General features: G+C 43.3%; 1 protein-coding gene across 5 annotated transcripts in view; it reads left to right on the top strand.

The window, feature by feature from the left end:
• The window catches only part of LOC126483723 (cytochrome P450 6k1-like), a 659,078-nt gene that overhangs the window by 43,129 nt on the left and 596,116 nt on the right, over positions 1-19,833 (top strand). For 4 of the 5 annotated variants that reach the window (XR_007587767.1, XR_007587768.1, XM_050106826.1 and 1 more), the window contains exon 3: positions 14,166-14,405. Coding sequence is in view for 3 of the 5 variants with exons in the window: in XM_050106826.1 (XP_049962783.1) it covers positions 14,166-14,405 (240 nt within the window). In the remaining 2 variants the exon portion in view is untranslated. The remainder of the gene's footprint in view (positions 1-14,165; positions 14,406-19,833) is intronic. The other variant, XM_050106828.1, reaches the window with a different exon arrangement.

Genomic DNA, 19,833 nt, shown 5'->3' with positions numbered 1-19,833 from the left:
TGTCCGTTCATGCGCTCAGCCAGTTTGGTTGTTGTCATGCCGATGTAAAAGGCTGTGCAGTGCAGGCATGTCAGTTGATAAATGACATGTGTAGTTTCACACGTAGCCCTGCCTTGAATTGTGTATATTTTACCAGTAGCGGGGCTGGAGTAGGTGGTTGTGGGGGGATGCATGGGGCAGGTTTTGCAGCGGGGTCGGTTACAGGGGTAGGAACCGCTGGGTAGAGAAGGTAGTCTGGGAATATTGTAGGGTTTAACAAGGATGTTACGGAGGTTAGGGGGGCGACGAAAGGCAACCCTGGGTGGTGTGGGGAGAATTTTGTCAAGGGATGATCTCATTTCAGGGGTTGACTTGAGAAAGTCATATCCCTGGCGGAGTAATTTGTTGATGTTTTCGAGGCCAGGATAATATTGGGTGACAAGGGGGATGCTACTGTGTGGCCTGGGGGTAGGAACATTGTTGTTGGACGGGGAGGAATGTATTGCTCGGGAAATCTGTTTGTGGACAAGGTCTGCAGGATAGTTGTGGGAGAGGAAAGCACTGGTCAGGTTATTGGTGTAGTTGTTGAGGGATTCGTCACTGGAGCAGATACGTTTGCCACGAATACCTAGGCTGTAGGGAAGGGAGCGTTTGATGTGGAAAGGATGGCAGCTATCAAAGTGAAGGTACTGTTGTTTGTTTGTGGGTTTGATATGGACAGAGGTGTGGATGTGAGCTTCAACAAGATGAAGGTCAACATCCAGGAAGGTGGCTTGGGTTTTGGAGAAGGACCAGGTGAAATTCAGATTCGAAAAGGAGTTGAGGTTATGGAGGAAATTAAGGAGTGTTTCTTCACCATGAGTCCAGACCACAAAGATGTCATCTATAAACCTATACCAGGTCAGGGGAAGAAGCTGTTGGGTCTTCAGGAAAGCCTCCTCCATGCAGCCCATGAAGAGGTTGGCATAGGAGGGAGCCATCCTGGTTCCCATGGCCGTTCCCCTGATTTGTTTGTAGGTCTGGCCTTCAAAAGTGAAGTAATTATGGGTGAGGATGAAGTTGGTAAGTGTGATAAGGAACGAGGTTTTTGGAAGATCTTCGGGTGGGCGTTGGGAGAGGTAGTGCTCAAGGGCAGAGAGACCATGGGTATGTGGGATGTTTGTGTAAAGGGATGTAGCATCTATGGTGACAAGAAAGGTTTCAGGTGGGAGAGGAGTGGGAATGAATTTGAGGCGTTCTAGGAAGTGGTTTGTGTCTTTGATGTAGGATGGGAGTCTGCGGGTGATAGGTTGTAGGTGCTGGTCTACCAGAGCTGAGATACGTTCGGTTGGGGATTTGAAGCCTGCTACAATGGGACGGCCAGGATGGTTCTCTTTGTGGATTTTGGGTAATAGGTAGAAGGAAGGGGTACGTGGCTCAGGTGGAGTGAGTAAGTCTATGGAAGCCGTTGTGAGGCCTTGTGAGGGACCTTGGATTTTTAGAATTTTTTGCAGCTCAGTCTGGATGGAGGGAATGGGATCCTGGGTAACAGCTTTGTAGGTTGAGGTGTCAGAGAGTTGACGTAGTCCTTCTGCCACATACTCCACACGGTCAAGTACGACAGTTGTGGAGCCTTTATCCGCCGGGAGGATGACAATAGAGCGGTCTATTTTCAGCTCCTTAATGGCACGGGATTCAGCTGGGGTGATGTTGGGGGTTGTCGGGATGTTCTTCAAGAAGGACTGGGAGGCAACACTGGATGTGAGGAATTCCTGAAATGTCTGCAAGGGATGGTTTTGGGGGAGGGGAGGAGGATCCCTTTGAGAAGGCAGTCGGAACTGTTCTAGACAGGGTTCAACACTGGGTCTAATACTTGGGGGCTGTGTTTGGGTAGCGAAGTGATATTTCCAGTTGAGGTTCCGGGTGAATGAGAGGAGATCTTTAACCAGGGCAGTGTGGTTGAATTTAGGTGTGGGGCTAAAGGTTAAGCCTTTTGATAGAACAGATGTCTCTGGAGCAGAGAGGGATCTGGATGAGAGGTTTAGGACTGAATTGGGACTGGTGATATGTGGCATTTGACTGTGGTTATAGTTGCGATTTGGTCTGTGTGGGGTATGTGCTGGGATGGGGAGATTGAGTAGGGTGGCTAGGCTAGGTTTGTTGGCTATGAGGGGGGTTTGTTGAAGGCTCTGTTGTGGTTGGTGTTTGTGAGGGATAGGGAGAGGGACCCCACTTCTTAGGTGTTGCACTAGCACTGTGGATAGATTTTTCAGGTGGTGTGTGGCATGGAGCTCAAGTTTGCAGCTGGCTTCTAGGATGATGTTCCTCAGTGTGTTCTCCAAGCAAGGGTTTGAGAGGTGGAGGACTTTGAAGAGAGATAGGAGCTGTTGGGAGTGGTGGTTACATGAAGTAGTGTAGAGATTCAGGACAATATGGGTAAGGGCTAAGGATTGAAGGTTCTGGAAGTCCAGGAGAGACTGGTGGAAGGAGGAATTGCACCCGGAGACGGGAACTTTTAAGGTAAGCCCTTTAGGGGTAATTCCAAAGGTTAAGCAGGACTGGAGGAAAAGTATGTGAGATTGCAGTTTGGCTACAGTGAATGCATGTTTCCGGAATGAATGTAAATAATGTGGTATAGGATTAGGGTACATAGTGGGTAACTGGTGGGTAGGGAAATTAAATAACTAAAGTTGAAATAGTAATCATAAGAAGGAGTAAAACACGGAGGGAAGGACGAGAAGGAAAGAAATTGTGTTGGTAATGTTCAATACCAAAGGAAGACCACTAAATAAGAAAAATACGGAAAAAGTTGACCAGACCAAGCAAGTATGTCCAGATCAGGGGAAAAAGAACACACGTAGCTCAAAAACAGAGATAGCGAGTGGCGAAAAAAGATCGCGCGTGCCGCAAAAGCGATCGCGCGTGCCGCAAAAGCGATCGCGCGTGCCGCAAAAGCGATCGCGCGTGCCGCAAAAGCGATCGCGCGTGCCGCAAAAGCGATCGCGCGTGCCGCAAAAAAGATCGCGGGTGGCGCAGAAATGTCCCAAAATTTTTTTCTTGTGGCAGAGAAAGATAGCCAATGGCACAAAAATATCGCCAGCAACAAGAAATCGACGGAAATGCTTCATAACCTGGGTTGTGAGTAACTGAATCCACTTTCCCTTCTTCCCTTTTTTCCCCTCTCTCCTCCCTGATGAAGGAACAAAGTTCCGAAAGCTAGGAATGTAAATTTTCAGTTCTGTTTTATGTGTATCTATCGGCTGTACTGAGCTGAGGTAAGTACTGGCCAGCCCCTCTATCTCTTTGTTAGTATATGTTTCACATCTTATATGAGATTTTCCATTAATCATCAAAATGTGCAATACCCTGATTTGTGGTGCTTTTCGATGTGACAGTGTCCCGATGTTGGACTGCATAGAAACTTGAGGGCAGATATACTGGTCGTCAAGGCTATGGTCGATTAAATTTGACCACAACAGAGCGGGATCGCTACATTGTGCACCAAGCACATTTGAACCCCTTAACCTGACATCCTATAACCAAATGGAAAGCTGCATGCCCTAGGGAAAAATTACGATTGTAGTTGCCCCTTGCTTTCAGCCGTTCACAGTACCAGCACAGCAAGGAAGTCTTGGTTAATGTTACAAGTCCAGATCAGTGAATCATCCAGACCGTTGCCCATAAAACTACTGAAAGGGGTGCAGCCCCTCTTCAGGAACCACACGTTTGTCTGGCCTCTCAACAGATACCCCTCCGTTGTGGCTGCACCTACGATACGGCTATCTGTATCGCTCAGCCACGCAAAAAAATTAAATGGCTCCGAGCACTATGGGACTTAACTGCTGTGGTCATCAGTCCCCTAGAACTCAGAACTACTTAAACCTAACTAACCTAAGGACATCACACACATCCATGCCCGAGGCAGGATTCGAACCTGCGACCGTAGCGGTCGTGCGGTTCCAGACTGTAGCGCCTTTAACCGCTCGGCCACTACGGCCGGCAGAATCAGCCACGCAAGCCACCCCACCAACGGTGAGGTACATGGTTTATAGGGAGGGACGGAAGGGGGAGGGCGTTTGCTGTTTGGGGAGCAAAATAACTGATGATGGTCGAAGTAGAGAGGATATAAAATGTAGACTGGCTACGGCAAGGAAAGCATTTCCGAAGAAGAGAAATTTGTTAACATCGAGTGTGTAATTAAGTGTCATGAAGTCTTTTCCGATAGTTTTTGTATGACGTGTTACCCTGTCTGGAAGTGAAACATGGACGATAAATAGTTTAGACAAGGAGAGAATAGAAGCTTTCAAAATGTGGTGCTACAGAAGAATGATCAAGATTGGATGGATAGATCACATAACTAATGAGGAGATACTGAATAGGATTGGGGAGAAGAGGAGTTTGTGGCACAACTTGACTTGAAGAAGGGATCGGTTGGTAGGACATATTCTGAGGGATCAAGGGATCACCAGTTTTGTACTGGAGGGCAGCGTGGGGGGGGGGGGGGGGATGCGGGGGGAGTAAAAATCGTAAGGGAGACCAAGAGATGAATCCACTAAGCAGATTCAGAAGGTTGTAGGGTGCAGTAGTTATTCGGAGATGAAGGGGCGTGCACAGGATAGAGTAGCATGGAGAGCTGCATCAAACCAGTCTCTGCACTGAAGACAACAACAACAACAACAACTCCTGGCATCCGAAAACAGCTGTCTCCTGCACCACTGGTCGGAGACTACCAACAGCAGGACTAGGTAATTACCACCCCCTTCGTAGGCTGCTGTTAATACCACAGTGCAGACTTCTACGTTTCGAGTGCTACCGCGTCCGAGAAGCGTGGACTGATAAAGAATGGCGTCGCATTGTTTTCAGTGATGAATTGCAATTCTGCACAGCTAGGGATGACCGTCGTCGGCGAGTATGGGGCCACCTGGGAGAGATCGAGTTCTTCCGGTGTTTTGGTGAGCCACATCAGTGTTACTCCTGACGCTGTGGTGTGAGGAACCATGGGGTATGACTTCAAGCCACGTCTGACAGTCACTGAGAGAACACTGATGGCACAATGGTACGTTACAGACATCCTGTATCATCACGTCTTACCTCTCGTGAGATAGTATTCTGGTGCCCTTTTTTAACAAGGCAGTACTAATTCACACGTGGCACGTGACTACAATGAAGTAGACAGGATCGTTGGTTGTCGTCAACTTAAATAAATAGGGTGACAACGATCAACAATACTATTTTCAGTGCGGGTGCACACCGTGCCCGATCTGTTATGGGAATCAGGGACTGCGAGTGTGGGTTGATGGGCCGTCGTCACTCTGTCAGTAGTGAGTGACAAGCTGGGAATCTGGGTCGGAAGCGAAGCGTGCACGGACGGCTGAGGCGATCAAGGCGATCGCTAGCGTAAAGCGGGAAATCCGGGTTCGAGTTCCGGTTTGGCACAGATTTTCTGCTGTTACCATTGATACATTTCAATGCTCAAATGCGGCGAACGTCATTAAAAGCGCTGAACAATATAGTATTAGTTTAGAAGTCTTTATTGAAAGGTTCCAGAACTTGTCTCGCTTGTAAATGGTACTAATGCCCACATAATACTAATGAGGGAAAGCTGGCTGGAAGCAGATGTTAGTAGGAATGAAATTTTAAAATCTGACTGGAATGTGTACCCCAAAGATAGGCGGAATACCGGTGGATGATACTTGTTCATAGCCGTAAATAATATGATAATACCTAGTGAGGTTATTACAGATTTTGAAGCAAAATAATTTGGGTAAAGATATGGGTTAAAGGTGGATCAAATATGATAATCGTATGCTTTTATAGACCTCACGTCTTAGGAGCAATGGTAGAAGAATATTTGGGCGAGAACTCGGAGATTTTCTGTAAATTTGCTAATCATGTATCGGGTTATAAGTAACCTTTCCCTATTTAACAAGTCATAAAACGGAAACTAATTACCATACGAGTACCAGACTTGGTAGGATTAATATCAAGGAGATGGGGAAGAGAAATAATGCACAATAAATTCAATTGAAAAACATTTTATGTCCTGCTACGATACATCAAACCATTATGTACCGGTGCTATTACTGCTACAAAAGGGGCTCAATATGAAGCCCATCAGTCTCCAGAAGAGTCTGAAAGCGCAGCATTGCATTCTGCACAACAGAACGAAGCATGTCCGTAGCTACAGTATAATAACCGACGGGAAGACAGCCAGTTCGAATCCGCATGTGGAACTAATTTTCATATCAGGATTTGCCTGGTAAAGAAATGGAAAATAGTTAAAAGTACTTCTACATTTAGGTCGACATCAGTACACCACAAAGGCCTTATTGCGTGTGGCAGAGAGTATTTTCTGTACCACTGTCACTTCCCCCTTTCCTGTTCCAATCGAGAATATTTCACGGAAAGAACGATTATTGGCAAGCCTCTGCGTGGTCTACAATCTCTCTAATTTTACTTCCACGGTCTTGCGGCGAGAAAAACGTCGGAGGAAGCAATATTTTGAGTAATCCTTCTAGGAACGTATGTTCTTGCAATTTTAACATTAGACTGCGCATTATGCAGAACGGCTCTTATGGAACGTCTGCCATTGCTAAAGAAAAAGTATAACGAAACGCAGTTGCTCTTCTCTATTACCACTGTCAATCGTATCTGATACAGGTTCTGAACTGATGAGCAATATTCATGTATTGATCAAACGAGATTTTGTATCCTGCGTTCTTTGTGAATGTGCTACAATTCTTGATGATTGTTTCTATACATCTCAGTCGAGCGTCTGCCTTACGTCTGATTAGTTTTATGCTGTTGTTCCACTTTAAATCGCTCAGTCTGGATACTCTTCGGTAGTTTCTGGGTGTGACAGCTTCCAGCAATTGTTCTGCAGTCGTGTAATCATAAAATAATGGCTCTTTCCCCCTATTTACGCGCAATATCTTAAATCTTAAACTTATAGTTGGTGAATGACGCAACCAGTCACAAATACTTTTTAAATGCTTTATTTTAGTGCCATAACCGGGTTCGGGCTACCATGCTAATATTTTTCGTTACATAGGTGTTTTGATGAATAGTATGTCGTCTTCTCCACACTGCACAAGAATATTCGAATGTTTAGTGCCACTTTATATAAAAGTGTTTTCGTAAACGACGTAGCACATGATCATATTTCAAACGTTTTCGTAAACGACGTAGCACATGGTCATATTTCAAACAAAAATCATTAAGTCATACGAGCGGTGTAGTGTAACGACGCGTATGACTCAATGATTTTTGTTTGAAATATGACCATGTGCAGACTTCGTCACCTACGTCGTTTACAAAACACTTCAAAAAAATTATTTAAATTTTTTTAAAGTTCTCTATAAAAGATTCTTGAACGAAACTGTAATTAAAACACCTTCAGTTGAGTCGTTTGTGCAAAATTACGTCACTCAGTCCAACTTGTTTGCACAAACTTTTGAAATTTAAATGTAGTTTGTTTCTTCTTGGAAATTATATTCTTGCAAGTTATATTATTTTTCCCATATTACAATCAGACTGTAAAACCTTTAAGATTCAAATCAAACTCTTCTGGAAATTAATATCTTGGAAAAATTCAGTAATAACTCTTCTTCAATATAACTCTTCATAAATAATTCTCGAACACGTATTTAAGCTTTAGAGCATACACTGTTTTATTGTCTTCGTATATGCTACATACAGATGTGAACATCAGACTCGACAAAACAGAACTGACCAAAATACAACATGAACTAAACATTCTGTGACATCATTACAATGGAAAAATAAAGAAATTTTAATTTATTTGAATGTTGGAGGTTCGACGCATCAACCCGGTCACAGGATCTTCTGCTGTTCTTTGGCCGTTGACCCGCGGCGTCTAGTGGCCAGCAATTTTCTTTCTGGTTCCGGCAGTGAAGATGCTGTTTCCGCGAGTTGCGCTGCTCTCTCCAAACATGAAACATACAAAACAAAAATACAAAACTTTAAATATTTTACAAACATGACAAAATATTACAAATACATACACAAAACACTAAATTAAACTTTTATTTACCTGCAAACTGAGCTGATCCTTGTGGATGGGGTATGTAATGGGACGCGAAGAGAGAGAGAGCAAAATAGTTGTGTTCACTTACATTAGTTCCAGGAGCTTGCGATTTAATTTGTTTTGATCCATGTGGTTTTCTAGCTTCACCACACTTATTGTAAATAAGTTGCTGTGGTACACTTCATAATATTCTTAAAATGCTCGTTGAGCGTCGAACATGTGTTCTACACTTGTTTTTCTTTACAATGTGAAGATTATCATGAAGCAAAGATACCATTCATTAAATACTGACCAAGGATGTAAAGAGAGCAAAGATGATGTGTGGGATGTGCAATATGTAACACGTTAATAATCGAAAAATGTTTGTACCCTAAGTATAAAATCATTGTTTAAAGACAGTAGGATAAACTGTTTTTAGTGGGACTTTTTTAACTGTGAGTGAAAATTATTGACGAAACTGACGAAATACTTCAAACCTAACCGACTGCGTATGATAAAGTATACATATATCTGCAAAAATTTATATATACGGATTTTGATTATCACTACAGTTCATAAGTTAATTGCAGGAAATATTAAAATTAAAAATTGAGCATTAAAAAAATTAATGTGCAGCGTGGAGCATACGACATGCTGTTCATGAAAACATCTATGTAACGAAAAGTACTAGCCATCTGAAGATGGGCATGGTAGCCCGACACCGGTTATGGCACTAAAATAAAACATTCAAAAAGTATTTGTGGCTGATTGCGTCATTCACCAACTACCATTAACGCTTCGGAGTTCACAACATCCAACATGTATAAAATAACATCTTACATTTATGTTGCGATCAACTGCAAATCCCTGCACCGAACGTCGGTCCTCTGCAGGTCTTCCTGAATTTTACTACACAGGTGGTCTGATATTAAACACGCTCGTACTTTATTAGCCAGCGTTGTGGAACTGTATAGAATGACATATGGAAGTCAAGGAACACAGCATTCAGGGAACACGGCAACAACCGGTATCTGCTGCTTTCTCGATCTTGTAGAAGATCAGAGCGAGCTGGGTTTCACACGTTCGCTATTTTCGGAACTTATATTGATTGCTGCAGAGCAGTTCCTCAGTCTCCAGAAATTTCATTACCATGCGACCATAAAATTTTCGAGATATGGGCCTATAGTTCTGTGCATCTGTCCGACGACCCTTCTCGAAAGCTGGAATGGACTGTGCCTTTTTTCTGAAATACTAGGAGTGCTTCGCTCCTCCGGTATCTACAGTAATCTACAGTACATTGCTGCTAGAAGAGGAGTGAGTTTTTTCGCACATTCTATGTAGAACTGTACTGGTATCCCATCAGATTCAGTGACCTTCTCTCTGTTGGGCAATTTCAGCTGGTTTTTCCATCCAGTGGTCACTTATTTCCATATCTGTCCGTATGACTTTCGTACGACAATTTAAAGGGAGAAGCTCAGTACGATGTTCCTCAGTGAAACAGTTTTGAAGATAGGAATTTCGTATTTCGGCTTTCACTTCTGTGATCCTCCATTTCGACGCTACTGTCGTCGTAGTGTCTTGACAGATGACTTCGATCCGTTTGCTGAATTTTATGTAATACCTAAACCTTCTAGGATTTTCTGTCAAGTCAGTAGACAGAATTTTACTTTCGAATTATTTGAACGCTTCACGCATGGCTCTCTTTATTTGACTTTTTCGATTTTTATTTGTACGGGAGGCTTTGACCACGTCTGAATTTGTAGTTAAGGTCGCTTTACTTTCGGAGCAGCTTCACAATACGACCATCGAGGAACCCAAGAAATTCTGCATCCACCTGACTGCCTTAATGCAAACCTTACAGTATGTGAGAAAAGTATGTAAGAATAGTGCGACTTAGTTTTCACATGATCGACGTTTTCGGAATTCATGCTCCGTGGCATCGAGGTCATTCTATTCAAGATACCTAGTCATATTTGAATTCAGAATATGTTATAAGATGCTGACCTGTGTTTTTTTCCAAGAACTGGGAACGGTTTCTTATTCGAGGGATATACGATAGATTATATTTAAAAGAGGGGCGAACTCAGCCGCAAATTCAGTATAGAATCTGACGGGGGTTCCATCGGGCCCTGGAGCTTTGTTTAACGATTTCAGCTGTTTCTCAACACCATTCATTTCTGTTTCATTCATCTTTTCAGTGGTATATGGATTAAATTTGGGCAAATTTCCTGGGTTTTCCTTTGTAAAAGAACATTTGAAAATGGAGTTAAGCATTTCAGCATTCGTTTTGCTACCCTGAGCTGCAGTTCCTGTCTCATTCGCTAAGGACTGGACACTAACTTTGGTGCCACTAACGACGTTTACATACAATCAAAGTTTCTTTGAGTTCCGGGAAATACCATTTGACAATATTCGGCTACGGTAGTCATTTAAGGCATCACGCTTAGTTCTCTTGACAGCCAAAGACGTTTCATTCAGAATTTCTCTTTCTATAGCCCTACGCTTTGTTTTACCTATTATGCAGTAATCTCTGTTTCTTCAGCAGTTTCTTTACAGTGACTGTATACCATGGAGGTTTCCTCCCATGCCGGCCGGGGTGGCTGAGGGGTTCTAGGCGCTTCAGTCTGAAACCGCGAGACCGCTACGGTCGCAGGTTCGAATCCTGCCTCTGTCATGGATGTGTGTGACGTCCTTAGATCAGTTAGGATAGACTCTGTCAGCCAAAATGGTCACGTAACCCTTGTCAGTACGGCAGCCATGCAGTCACCACGAGACCCATGGAATACCATGATATGGCTGTCCAGATTATTACCGATCCCTCTCCACGTTTGACTCTTGGGACGTAAACCTGGCCAGAAGTTGGAAACAAGACTAATCTGACCAAATGACTTTCTTCCATTGCTCCACAGTCGTGGTTTTATGGCTTTGGCAATACGTTTTCCTGTTACGGGTATCCTCATCACTGGTGACTAGTTTCGGAATTTCAGCTCGCCCTACAATTTTCTGCTTCTGGAGCTCCCTCCGTGTTGTCTAGGTGCTGACAGGGTTCGTAAGTACAACATTTAGTTCTGCAGTGACGGTTTAATCTGCAGTCTTCTTATTTTTCGCCACAATCCTCTTCCGTGACCGTCATTCACAATCACTCAACCACACTTTCGCCCGCGTTGTGACATAGCGGATGATGTTTTCTTCTGCGGTATAAATCTGCGATACGGTGCCTCCTGGAACACCAAACACCGGCTAGCTTGGTTACTGAAGCACCCACCATGCGAGCTACAACATTTTCTCCACGTTCAAATTCACTTAGCTCCGACATAACTACACAGAATACTGTTCTGATCACGTCTGACGCTTGCAACGTATTGGGGACACTGCAGAAGCCCCATTCGTGTTCAGCTACAACAGCGCAACCTACAGGCTTGCCTAGTATCTGCATTTATCTTGAAGCATGGACTTATCGCAGTCTTTCCAAATGTTTGTACAAACTATTGTACACAGACAATAAGTCTTTACTAAGCTTGATATGAACGTGGCTGTCAATCAACCAGAGACGAAACTTCCTGGCAGATTAAAACTGTGTGCCCGACCGAGACTCGAACTCGGGACCTTTGCCTTTCGCGGGCAAGTGCTCTACCAACTGAGCTACCGAAGCACGACTCACGCCCGGTACTCACAGCTTTACTTCTGCCAGTACCTCGTCTCCTACCTTCCAAACTTTATAGAAGCTCTCCTGCGAACCTTGCAGAACTAGCACTCCTGAAAGAAAGGATATTGCGGAGACATGGCTTAGCCACAGCCTGGGGGATGTTTCCGGAATGAGATTTTCACTCTGCAGCGGAGTGTGCGGTGATGTGAAACTTCCTGGCCGATTAAAACTGTGTGCCCGACCGAGACTCGAACTCGGGACCTTTGCCTTTCGCGGGCAAGTGCTCTACCAACTGAGCTACCGAAGCACGACTCACGCCCGGTACTCACAGCTTTACTTCTGTAAAGTTTGGAAGGTAGGAGACGAGGTACTGGCAGAAGTAAATCTGTGAGTACCGGGCGTGAGTCGTGCTTCGGTAGCTCAGTTGGTAGAGCACTTGCCCGCGAAAGGCAAAGGTCCCGAGTTCGAGTCTCGGTCGGGCACACAGTTTTAATCTGCCCGGAAGTTTCATATCAGCGCACACTCCGCTGCAGAGTCAAAATCTCATTCTGGAACCAGAGACGGTTCTCCTCAAGTTGTAATTTTGTGTTTCGTATTATTAAAAAAAATTATCAAATTAAACACACTGCTGTACACCATTCACCCAAAGATGTCAGGCCTTGCAAATGATGTACCTTCTGAAAGGATACGGCCACTTTGCTTCCCCTCCTTTCTCAGTTGAATCTTATGCTTCAGCTATAATGACCTCACCGTTGAGGAGATGTTAAACCCTACTTTTCCATTCTGCTTTCCAAACCCACCCAACCATTTTTATGGCAAGTTCTGAACGCAGTACACCTTGCTGTGAAGAAAAGCACGAGAGAATAGTATTGAGAGCACAGACGTGTGTAATTAAGCTATAAAGAGTCATTGGTGACAGGAAGACTATATCACAGAATTAATTTACCCAAAGTACACATCAGTGCGCTAAATGATTTCCTGTCAGGTGTCGTGTTTTGAATGTCACGCCCGCCACTCGTATTAAGATTTCCAGATGTTTCCATAAAATACTTCACAAAAAACAATGCAGCTAACCTAGGTACTCGGTTATGGCATCGAGAATGTATCATCAATATCAATCAAGAAATTTCAAAACGCCTTGCAGCCTCTCGACAAAAAGAAAGTAGGTTTCCAAATGAAGATCCAGAGAGAACTTACCGTCCACAAAGCGTGATCTGTACTGTAAATTTTGCGGCTGGTTCTTGGCGCTGTTTGCAAAGCACTGGGGGCAGTGTAGTGATCCTATTACTGCACGTAATCCGTCCATAGTCCTCAAGTTAGTACGTGTGGCGAAGTGTATATTTTATTGTATTATACATCACAGATACTTCCGGTTCAGTGCATGGATGTAGCAATTGAAAAATTAAACCTCTTATGCCAATGAGCAAACTGTTATCAGTTTGATTCTTTCTTTACAGTCTCTTTGGGAGCAATACGAAAAGCTCTGAAGAAATCAATTAGACGCCCATTCCACGATAAGTAGTATTCCAAGTTTTTCCAGTGGGTTTTTGGAAAATGTTAAATGTCTTTTTTTTTCAGATGACCAGAAATTTCTGTGACGTACATCCCCGAACCAAACAAGCCAGTGACCATCAAAGATTCCGTTATCTCTTATAAGTTCGATTTTTTCGTTACTGCCGGCCGCTGTGGCCGAGCGGTTCTACGCACTTCAGTCTGGAACCGCGTGACCGCTACGGTCGAAGGTTCGAATCCTTCCTCGGGCATGGATGTGTGTGATGTCCTTAGGTTAGTTAGGTTTAAGTAGTTCTAAGTTCTAGGGGACTGATGACCTCTGATGTTAAGTCCCATAGTGCTCAGAGCCATTTGAATCATTTTTTTCCGTTACTTTATCCTAACGTGAATCCCACACATTTGAGTAGTATTCAAAATATCACTGATTCCTCAAACATGCCATTCCTAAAAAAATGCAGTTTTTTCAATATTCCATAAATTAATAATTTAGCCACATCTTATTATCATATTACGTAGTTTATGTTGTGACACAGCATTTCGAAACAAAGTTGCTGTGTATATTGATGACTAGTCGTGAATAAGCACTTGTAGAACTGTCAAGTCTAATCGCCCCACCGTACAACCACCGAGACCTTGTAGTTCATTTTAACGTCTAGGATAGGAAACATTACTTCATCAGTTTTCGATCACAATATGTTAACAAACAGCCTTCTAACTTCATCTTGAAACTGTTTAGACTGTATCTATAAGTGCATCCTTTGAAAGTTTCCTCGCATTATGTATTTAGGATAGGCGTGTACAAAACAGATTTAGAGAGAAACGCGTTTGTTTGTAGCATTTCCGTTACGATGCTGAGAGCACGTTGGAGAAATAATATATTTGATTTCGTCATTATAGCACAGTACAGAATTTTCGTTTTCTATCATTCAAAAATTTAATGTTAGAGTGTCGCATTTAATTTTTAACTGAAATGTTATTTACTCTTTAGGTGAATAGCTGATTACAAACTTGTCTTGTTCCCAGCAGGAGGAAATAAATCTCTGACGACCAAGGAGTTGGCAGCACAGGCGTGGGTGTTCTTCCTCGCTGGGTTCGAAACTTCCTCAACCACCGTAAGCTTCTGTCTGTACGAGCTTTCTAAACATCCACATATCCAGAAGCGGCTGCAAGACGAAATTGATGCCGTACTGAAGAAGTCCAACGGCCAAGTGACATATGAAGATATTACGTCAAATATGCCATATTTGGAGAAAGTGATAGACGGTGAGCTTCAAGGTTTTCCATCTTTTTGGTAAGGCGAAGACAACAACCTTTCACAGTGAAACAGATCTAATAATCACCAAGTAAAATACTGTTTACTGGTGGATAACTTGCTTCGTATGCGTTTACAAAGGTACTATCACTTCATCGTGAATAAAATGTGATTTATTTTTTAAATTGCCTATTTTCCAATGTAGTTTTACACGTCCAATGACCTATGCCTAGTTTAGTCTCAGCTGGTTCCTCCATAACCATGGATAGAAGTACGCCACTCATACAATTACAGTTGTTGGTGACTTCAGTCTACCGTCGATCTGCTTACGAAAATGCAGGGCACTATAAATTACTTATTCATTTTCAAAGTTCTATATTTTCCAAATTATTACTGGTACAAATATGACTTATGCATGAATAGAACCGTAAACTCAACCATTTTGCATCGTGCTCGCCATTAGCGTTACGAGTGCAGTGCCTTGACAAAATGACGACAAAGCAACAAAAGACTTTTTGTGTGTTAGGACATGCGGGATGTTTATTTGTTATAACAGTGCAACGTACATTCAGAATGAATTATGGAAAAGAAGCGCCATGCAAACAGAGTACTGAGCGTTGGTATCTGCAATTTAGGGACACTAACAGAAAAGTAGCGCCAGGTGCAATCGTTGAGAGGATGAAGGACGATTTCGTGCGCAGTCCAAAGAAATCAACGGTCTGCGCAAGCCTCGAGCTTGGAACACCGCAGAAAACTGTGTGGAAGATGGCTAAAATTTCAACTTCCAACGAGGCGAAGCAGCCCTTCACTGGAGGATCGATCTTCATCGCTACCTAAACGACGAATTTTCATATCGCTGGAATAGGTGTAGTAGTGAAGATAACATGACTCTGTTCCTGTGGACTCCCAGGTCGTCTGACCTAACGCCTGATGTCTTTTTCCTTTCGGAGTACATTATGGACGGTGTTTGCGTATCCCCACTGCCAAGAACAGAAATCGCATAGGTGCCGCTGTAATGACCACTGACAGGATTTTACTGCCTAAGGTATGACAGGAAATTGGCTACCACTTGAACGTGTGTCATGTGACGAGAAAAGTACTAAGAGAATACTTGTAGAGTCCAAAACGCAAACTTGGTGACTTTACAGTTCTATTCATGTTTCAATCACATTTGTACACGTAATACTTCGAAAAATATAGAGCTTTGAAAACGAATGAATCATTTAAAGTTATCCTGCCTAAAATTGGTGGTAAGCATAAATCATCGTCCGAAATTGTGCTAAATGCTTTCTCCGGAAATTACTTTGACCAATTAGTTTACGTAGTTCAGGACCCATATCAAGTGCAAATAGTTGCGTTAGCATACTAGACCTTTTAGCGACCAACGGTCCTGAGCAAATAGAGTGCATCATGACGGATAGAGGAAGTAGTGATCACAAGGCTTTTGTAACGAGACTTGAATACTGTAACAGCTAAACCCACCGAGAATAAAAGCAAAATACATCTATTCAAAAAACCAGATAAAAATTCTCTTGGCGCCTTTCTAAGAGACTGTTCATTTCTTCCATACTGACTATACAACTATCGACCAGATAAAGCTTGAATTCAAATAAATAGCGTTTACGGCAGTTGAAAATTTTATGTAAAATAAATTAATAAGACAGAACAGATCTCCCCATGATAAATAAAACAGGTCAGGACACTATTGGAGAAGTGATGAGAAAAGGATGCCAGATTTAACGGAATGAAATATTTCGAAACACAGACTTCAATGCGAGATACTTTTAATACATTTCAAAATGAAACTCTGTCTTGAAATACGGCAGAAAAACCGAACAGAGCTTGGCCTTATGTAACGTATACAAGCTGCAAGATACAATCAATATTTTCACTGCAAGATAACAGTGGTAATGTTACCGATGACAGCACCACTAAAGTGGAGTTGCTAAGGCTTTTCCGAAATCCCTTCAGCAAAGAAATATTCGAATCAAAACAACTGCAAACATCAGTAAACAATGGAAAATCCAGGGTGACTGTGGTCATGAGTATTTGAGATGGGTTTTCGTGAATATGTGTGTGTGTGTGTGTGTGTGTGTGTGTGTGTGTGTGTGTGTGTGTGTGTGCGTGCGTTCGTGTTATATTTCCGATGAAGGCCTTATTGGCCGAAAGCTCACTTTTTGAGAGTCTTTTTGTTGTGCCTATCTGCAACTCAGCATCTCCGCTATATGGTGTGTAGCAACTGTCCCTTTCATCATATTGCTGCAAACATGAGCAACAGAATGGATACCCTGGAGTAGCGAAGCAGCTTAAATCAGTTAATAAAGGCAATGTCTCCGCTGCAGACCGTATACCAATTAGATTCCTTTCGGAGTATGTTTAAGAAATTCATCCATTGTTAGCAATCATATATAACCTGTCGCTCGACGTAAGATCGGTATCTAACGACTGGAAAGTTGCACGGGTCACAACAATAGACAAGAAATTATTGACCTATATCACTGGTATCAACTTGCAGTCTGATCTTGGGATATATACTGTGTTATAAAACTATTAAATACCTCGAATAAAACGACACCGCTCCTCACAAGCGGCTCAAATTACGTGCCTGTACAATTGTCCGACTGGACTCATGATTTCCTATCAGTTCGTAGTAACTGACGAAAAGTCATCTAGTGAAAGAGATGAGACCTCTTGGATTCAGCCGGCCGGTGTGGCCGTGCGGTTAAAGGCGCTTCAGTCTGGAACCGCGTGACCGCTACGGTCGCAGGTTCGAATCCTGCCTCGGGCATGGATGTGTGTGATTTCCTTAGGTTAATTAGGTTTAATTAGTTCTAAGTTCTAGGCGACTGATGACCTCAGAAGTTAAGTCGCATAGTGCTCAGAGCCAGCCATCTTGGATTCGCCAAGGAAATGTTACATAATCTGATGTTCTTTATATAATCTCCAGTATCCCGCAGATAATGTGAACAGCCCTCTTAGGTTGTTTGCAGATTATGCCCTCTTAAATTATTTGCAGATTAAGCCCTCTTAGATTGTTTGCAGATTATGTTGTCTTAACAGAGTGTATACGGGGACAAGGAAAAAAAAATTCCCAGATTATTTACGGATTTTTCCCAGATATCCGTTTAAAAGATATGCTTTTTCCCGGGCGAAAATACACTTTTTCCGCACTAAGTGACAGTAGGTTTTCCGTAAACTGCTATTTGGAGACGCTTGTGCGTGCACGGTGTTTTGTTGTAAATTGCGCATTTCCTTTGCCACTAAACTTTTATTTTTTTCTCTCGTTTATAGTTTATTGCTGCATTGTCATTCTCCAGTAGCAGGATATAGTAACATTCTTTGCTAGAGAGTCAATTCTTACCAGTCAAAATTACAAAAATTTAACTGAAAGCAACAACAATGAAACATTTCCGGAATTCCGAAAAATTCCCGGGTTTTTCCCGGTTATCTCCCGGATGAAAAAATTCCCGGGGTTTTCCCGGACTTCCCGGTTGTCCCGGGTCGTGTACAGCCTGTGTCTAGTAAAGGTTCAGAAGTCAAAACTAATTCCGAAATGATTTACAAACACGTATCTGTACTGAGCAAATAGTGGCAGCTGACGCTAACTAATAAAAAGTGTGAAATCCTCCGTATGAAAACTGGAGACATTCCGTTACATTTCAGTTACACGATAAATAACACAAATTTAAAGGTCGTGGATTCAGCATCACACCTAAATTACGAACAACTTAAACTGTAACCACCACATAGAAAATGTGTGGGGAAGGTGAACCAAAGACTGTGTTTTATCGGCGGAACACGTAGAAGATGCAACACATTTACTGAAGATATTACCTAGATTACGCTTGTCCTTTCTCTCACTGCTGCACGGAATGTGATCCTCCGCCATATAACTGACGGAGAAGTTAAAAGAAGGGGAGCTCGTTTCGTACAATCGCTAAATAGGAAGTGTGCGTAACGGATGTGATAGCCGAATTATGGTGGCAGTCATTGCAATAATAAGATTTTTCGTTGCGGCGGGACCTTTCACCAAATTTCAATTAGCAGTTTTCTCCTCCGAATGCCAGAATATTTTGTTTACACCCCGTACATTGAGAGAAGTGGCCATGGGAGTAAAATAAATCAGAGCTCGTACCGAAAGATTTAGATTTTAGTTTTTCCCACGTGCTATTCGAGAGTGTAACATTCGAGAAATAACCTAAAAGTTGTTGTATGAACCCTGAGCCAAGCGTTAATTGCAGTCTGTAACAAGTTGTCACATTTGTGACTTAGTTCTGCTTGCATTTTCCTGTTCTTCTGTTTTCTCATTGTCTACAGGTGTTATACCGTATGGAGTTTTCTGAAGTAGAGCAGTAGCATCTTTGACTCCAAATGTTTTCCACATTGCACTTTCTGTTCTGGAAAGGCTTAAATTCTTCATACTCTACGCGTGAAATAACTGCAACAGTTGCTGTGCAAGCCTCGTGCTCTCTTCAGAAAAGTCGAAATGAGCCCCCATAAAGCATTAGGACCCGTAACAATCTTCTGAACTTTGTTTCAGTTAGGAATCTTCCAACTACACTCCTGGAAATTGAAATAAGAACACCGTGAATTCATTGTCCCAGGAAGGGGAAACTTTATTGACACATTCCTGGGGTCAGATACATCACATGATCACACTAACAGAACCACAGGCACATAGACACAGGCAACAGAGCATGCACAATGTCGGCACTAGTACAGTGTATATCCACCTTTCGCAGCAATGCAGGCTGCTATTCTCCCATGGAGACGATCGTAGAGATGCTGGATGTAGTCCTGTGGAACGGCTTGCCATGCCATTTCCACCTGGCGCCTCAGTTGGACCAGCGTTCGTGCTGGGCGTGCAGACCGCGTGAGACGACGCTTCATCCAGTCCCAAACATGCTCAATGGGGGACAGATCCGGAGATCTTGCTGGCCAGGGTAGTTGACTTACACCTTCTAGAGCACGTTGGGTGGCACGGGATACATGCGGACGTGCATTGTCCTGTTGGAACAGCAAGTTCCCTTGCCGGTCTAGGAATGGTAGAACGATGGGTTCGATGACGGTTTGGATGTACCGTGCACTATTCAGTGTCCCCTCGACGATCACCAGTGATGTACGGCCAGTGTAGGAGATCGCTCCCCACACCATGATGCCGGGTGTTGGCCCTGTGTGCCTTGGTCGTATGTAGTCCTGATTGTGGCGCTCACCTGCACGGCGCCAAACACGCATACGACCATCATTGGCACCAAGGCCGAAGCGACTCTCATCGCTGAAGACGATACGTCTCCATTCGTCCCTCCATTCACACCTGTCGCGACACCATTGGAGGCGGGCTGCACGATGTTGGGGCGTGAGCGGAAGATGGCCTAACGGTGTGCGGGACCGTAGCCCAGCTTCATGGAGACGGTTGCGAATGGTCCTCGCCGATACCCC

The sequence above is a fragment of the Schistocerca serialis genome, chromosome 6 (assembly GCF_023864345.2).
Source record: "Schistocerca serialis cubense isolate TAMUIC-IGC-003099 chromosome 6, iqSchSeri2.2, whole genome shotgun sequence".
Lineage (NCBI taxonomy): Eukaryota > Metazoa > Arthropoda > Insecta > Orthoptera > Acrididae > Schistocerca > Schistocerca serialis.
The sequence above is the reverse complement of the archived record's forward strand: the minus strand, read 5'-3'. Positions and strand labels throughout refer to the sequence as shown.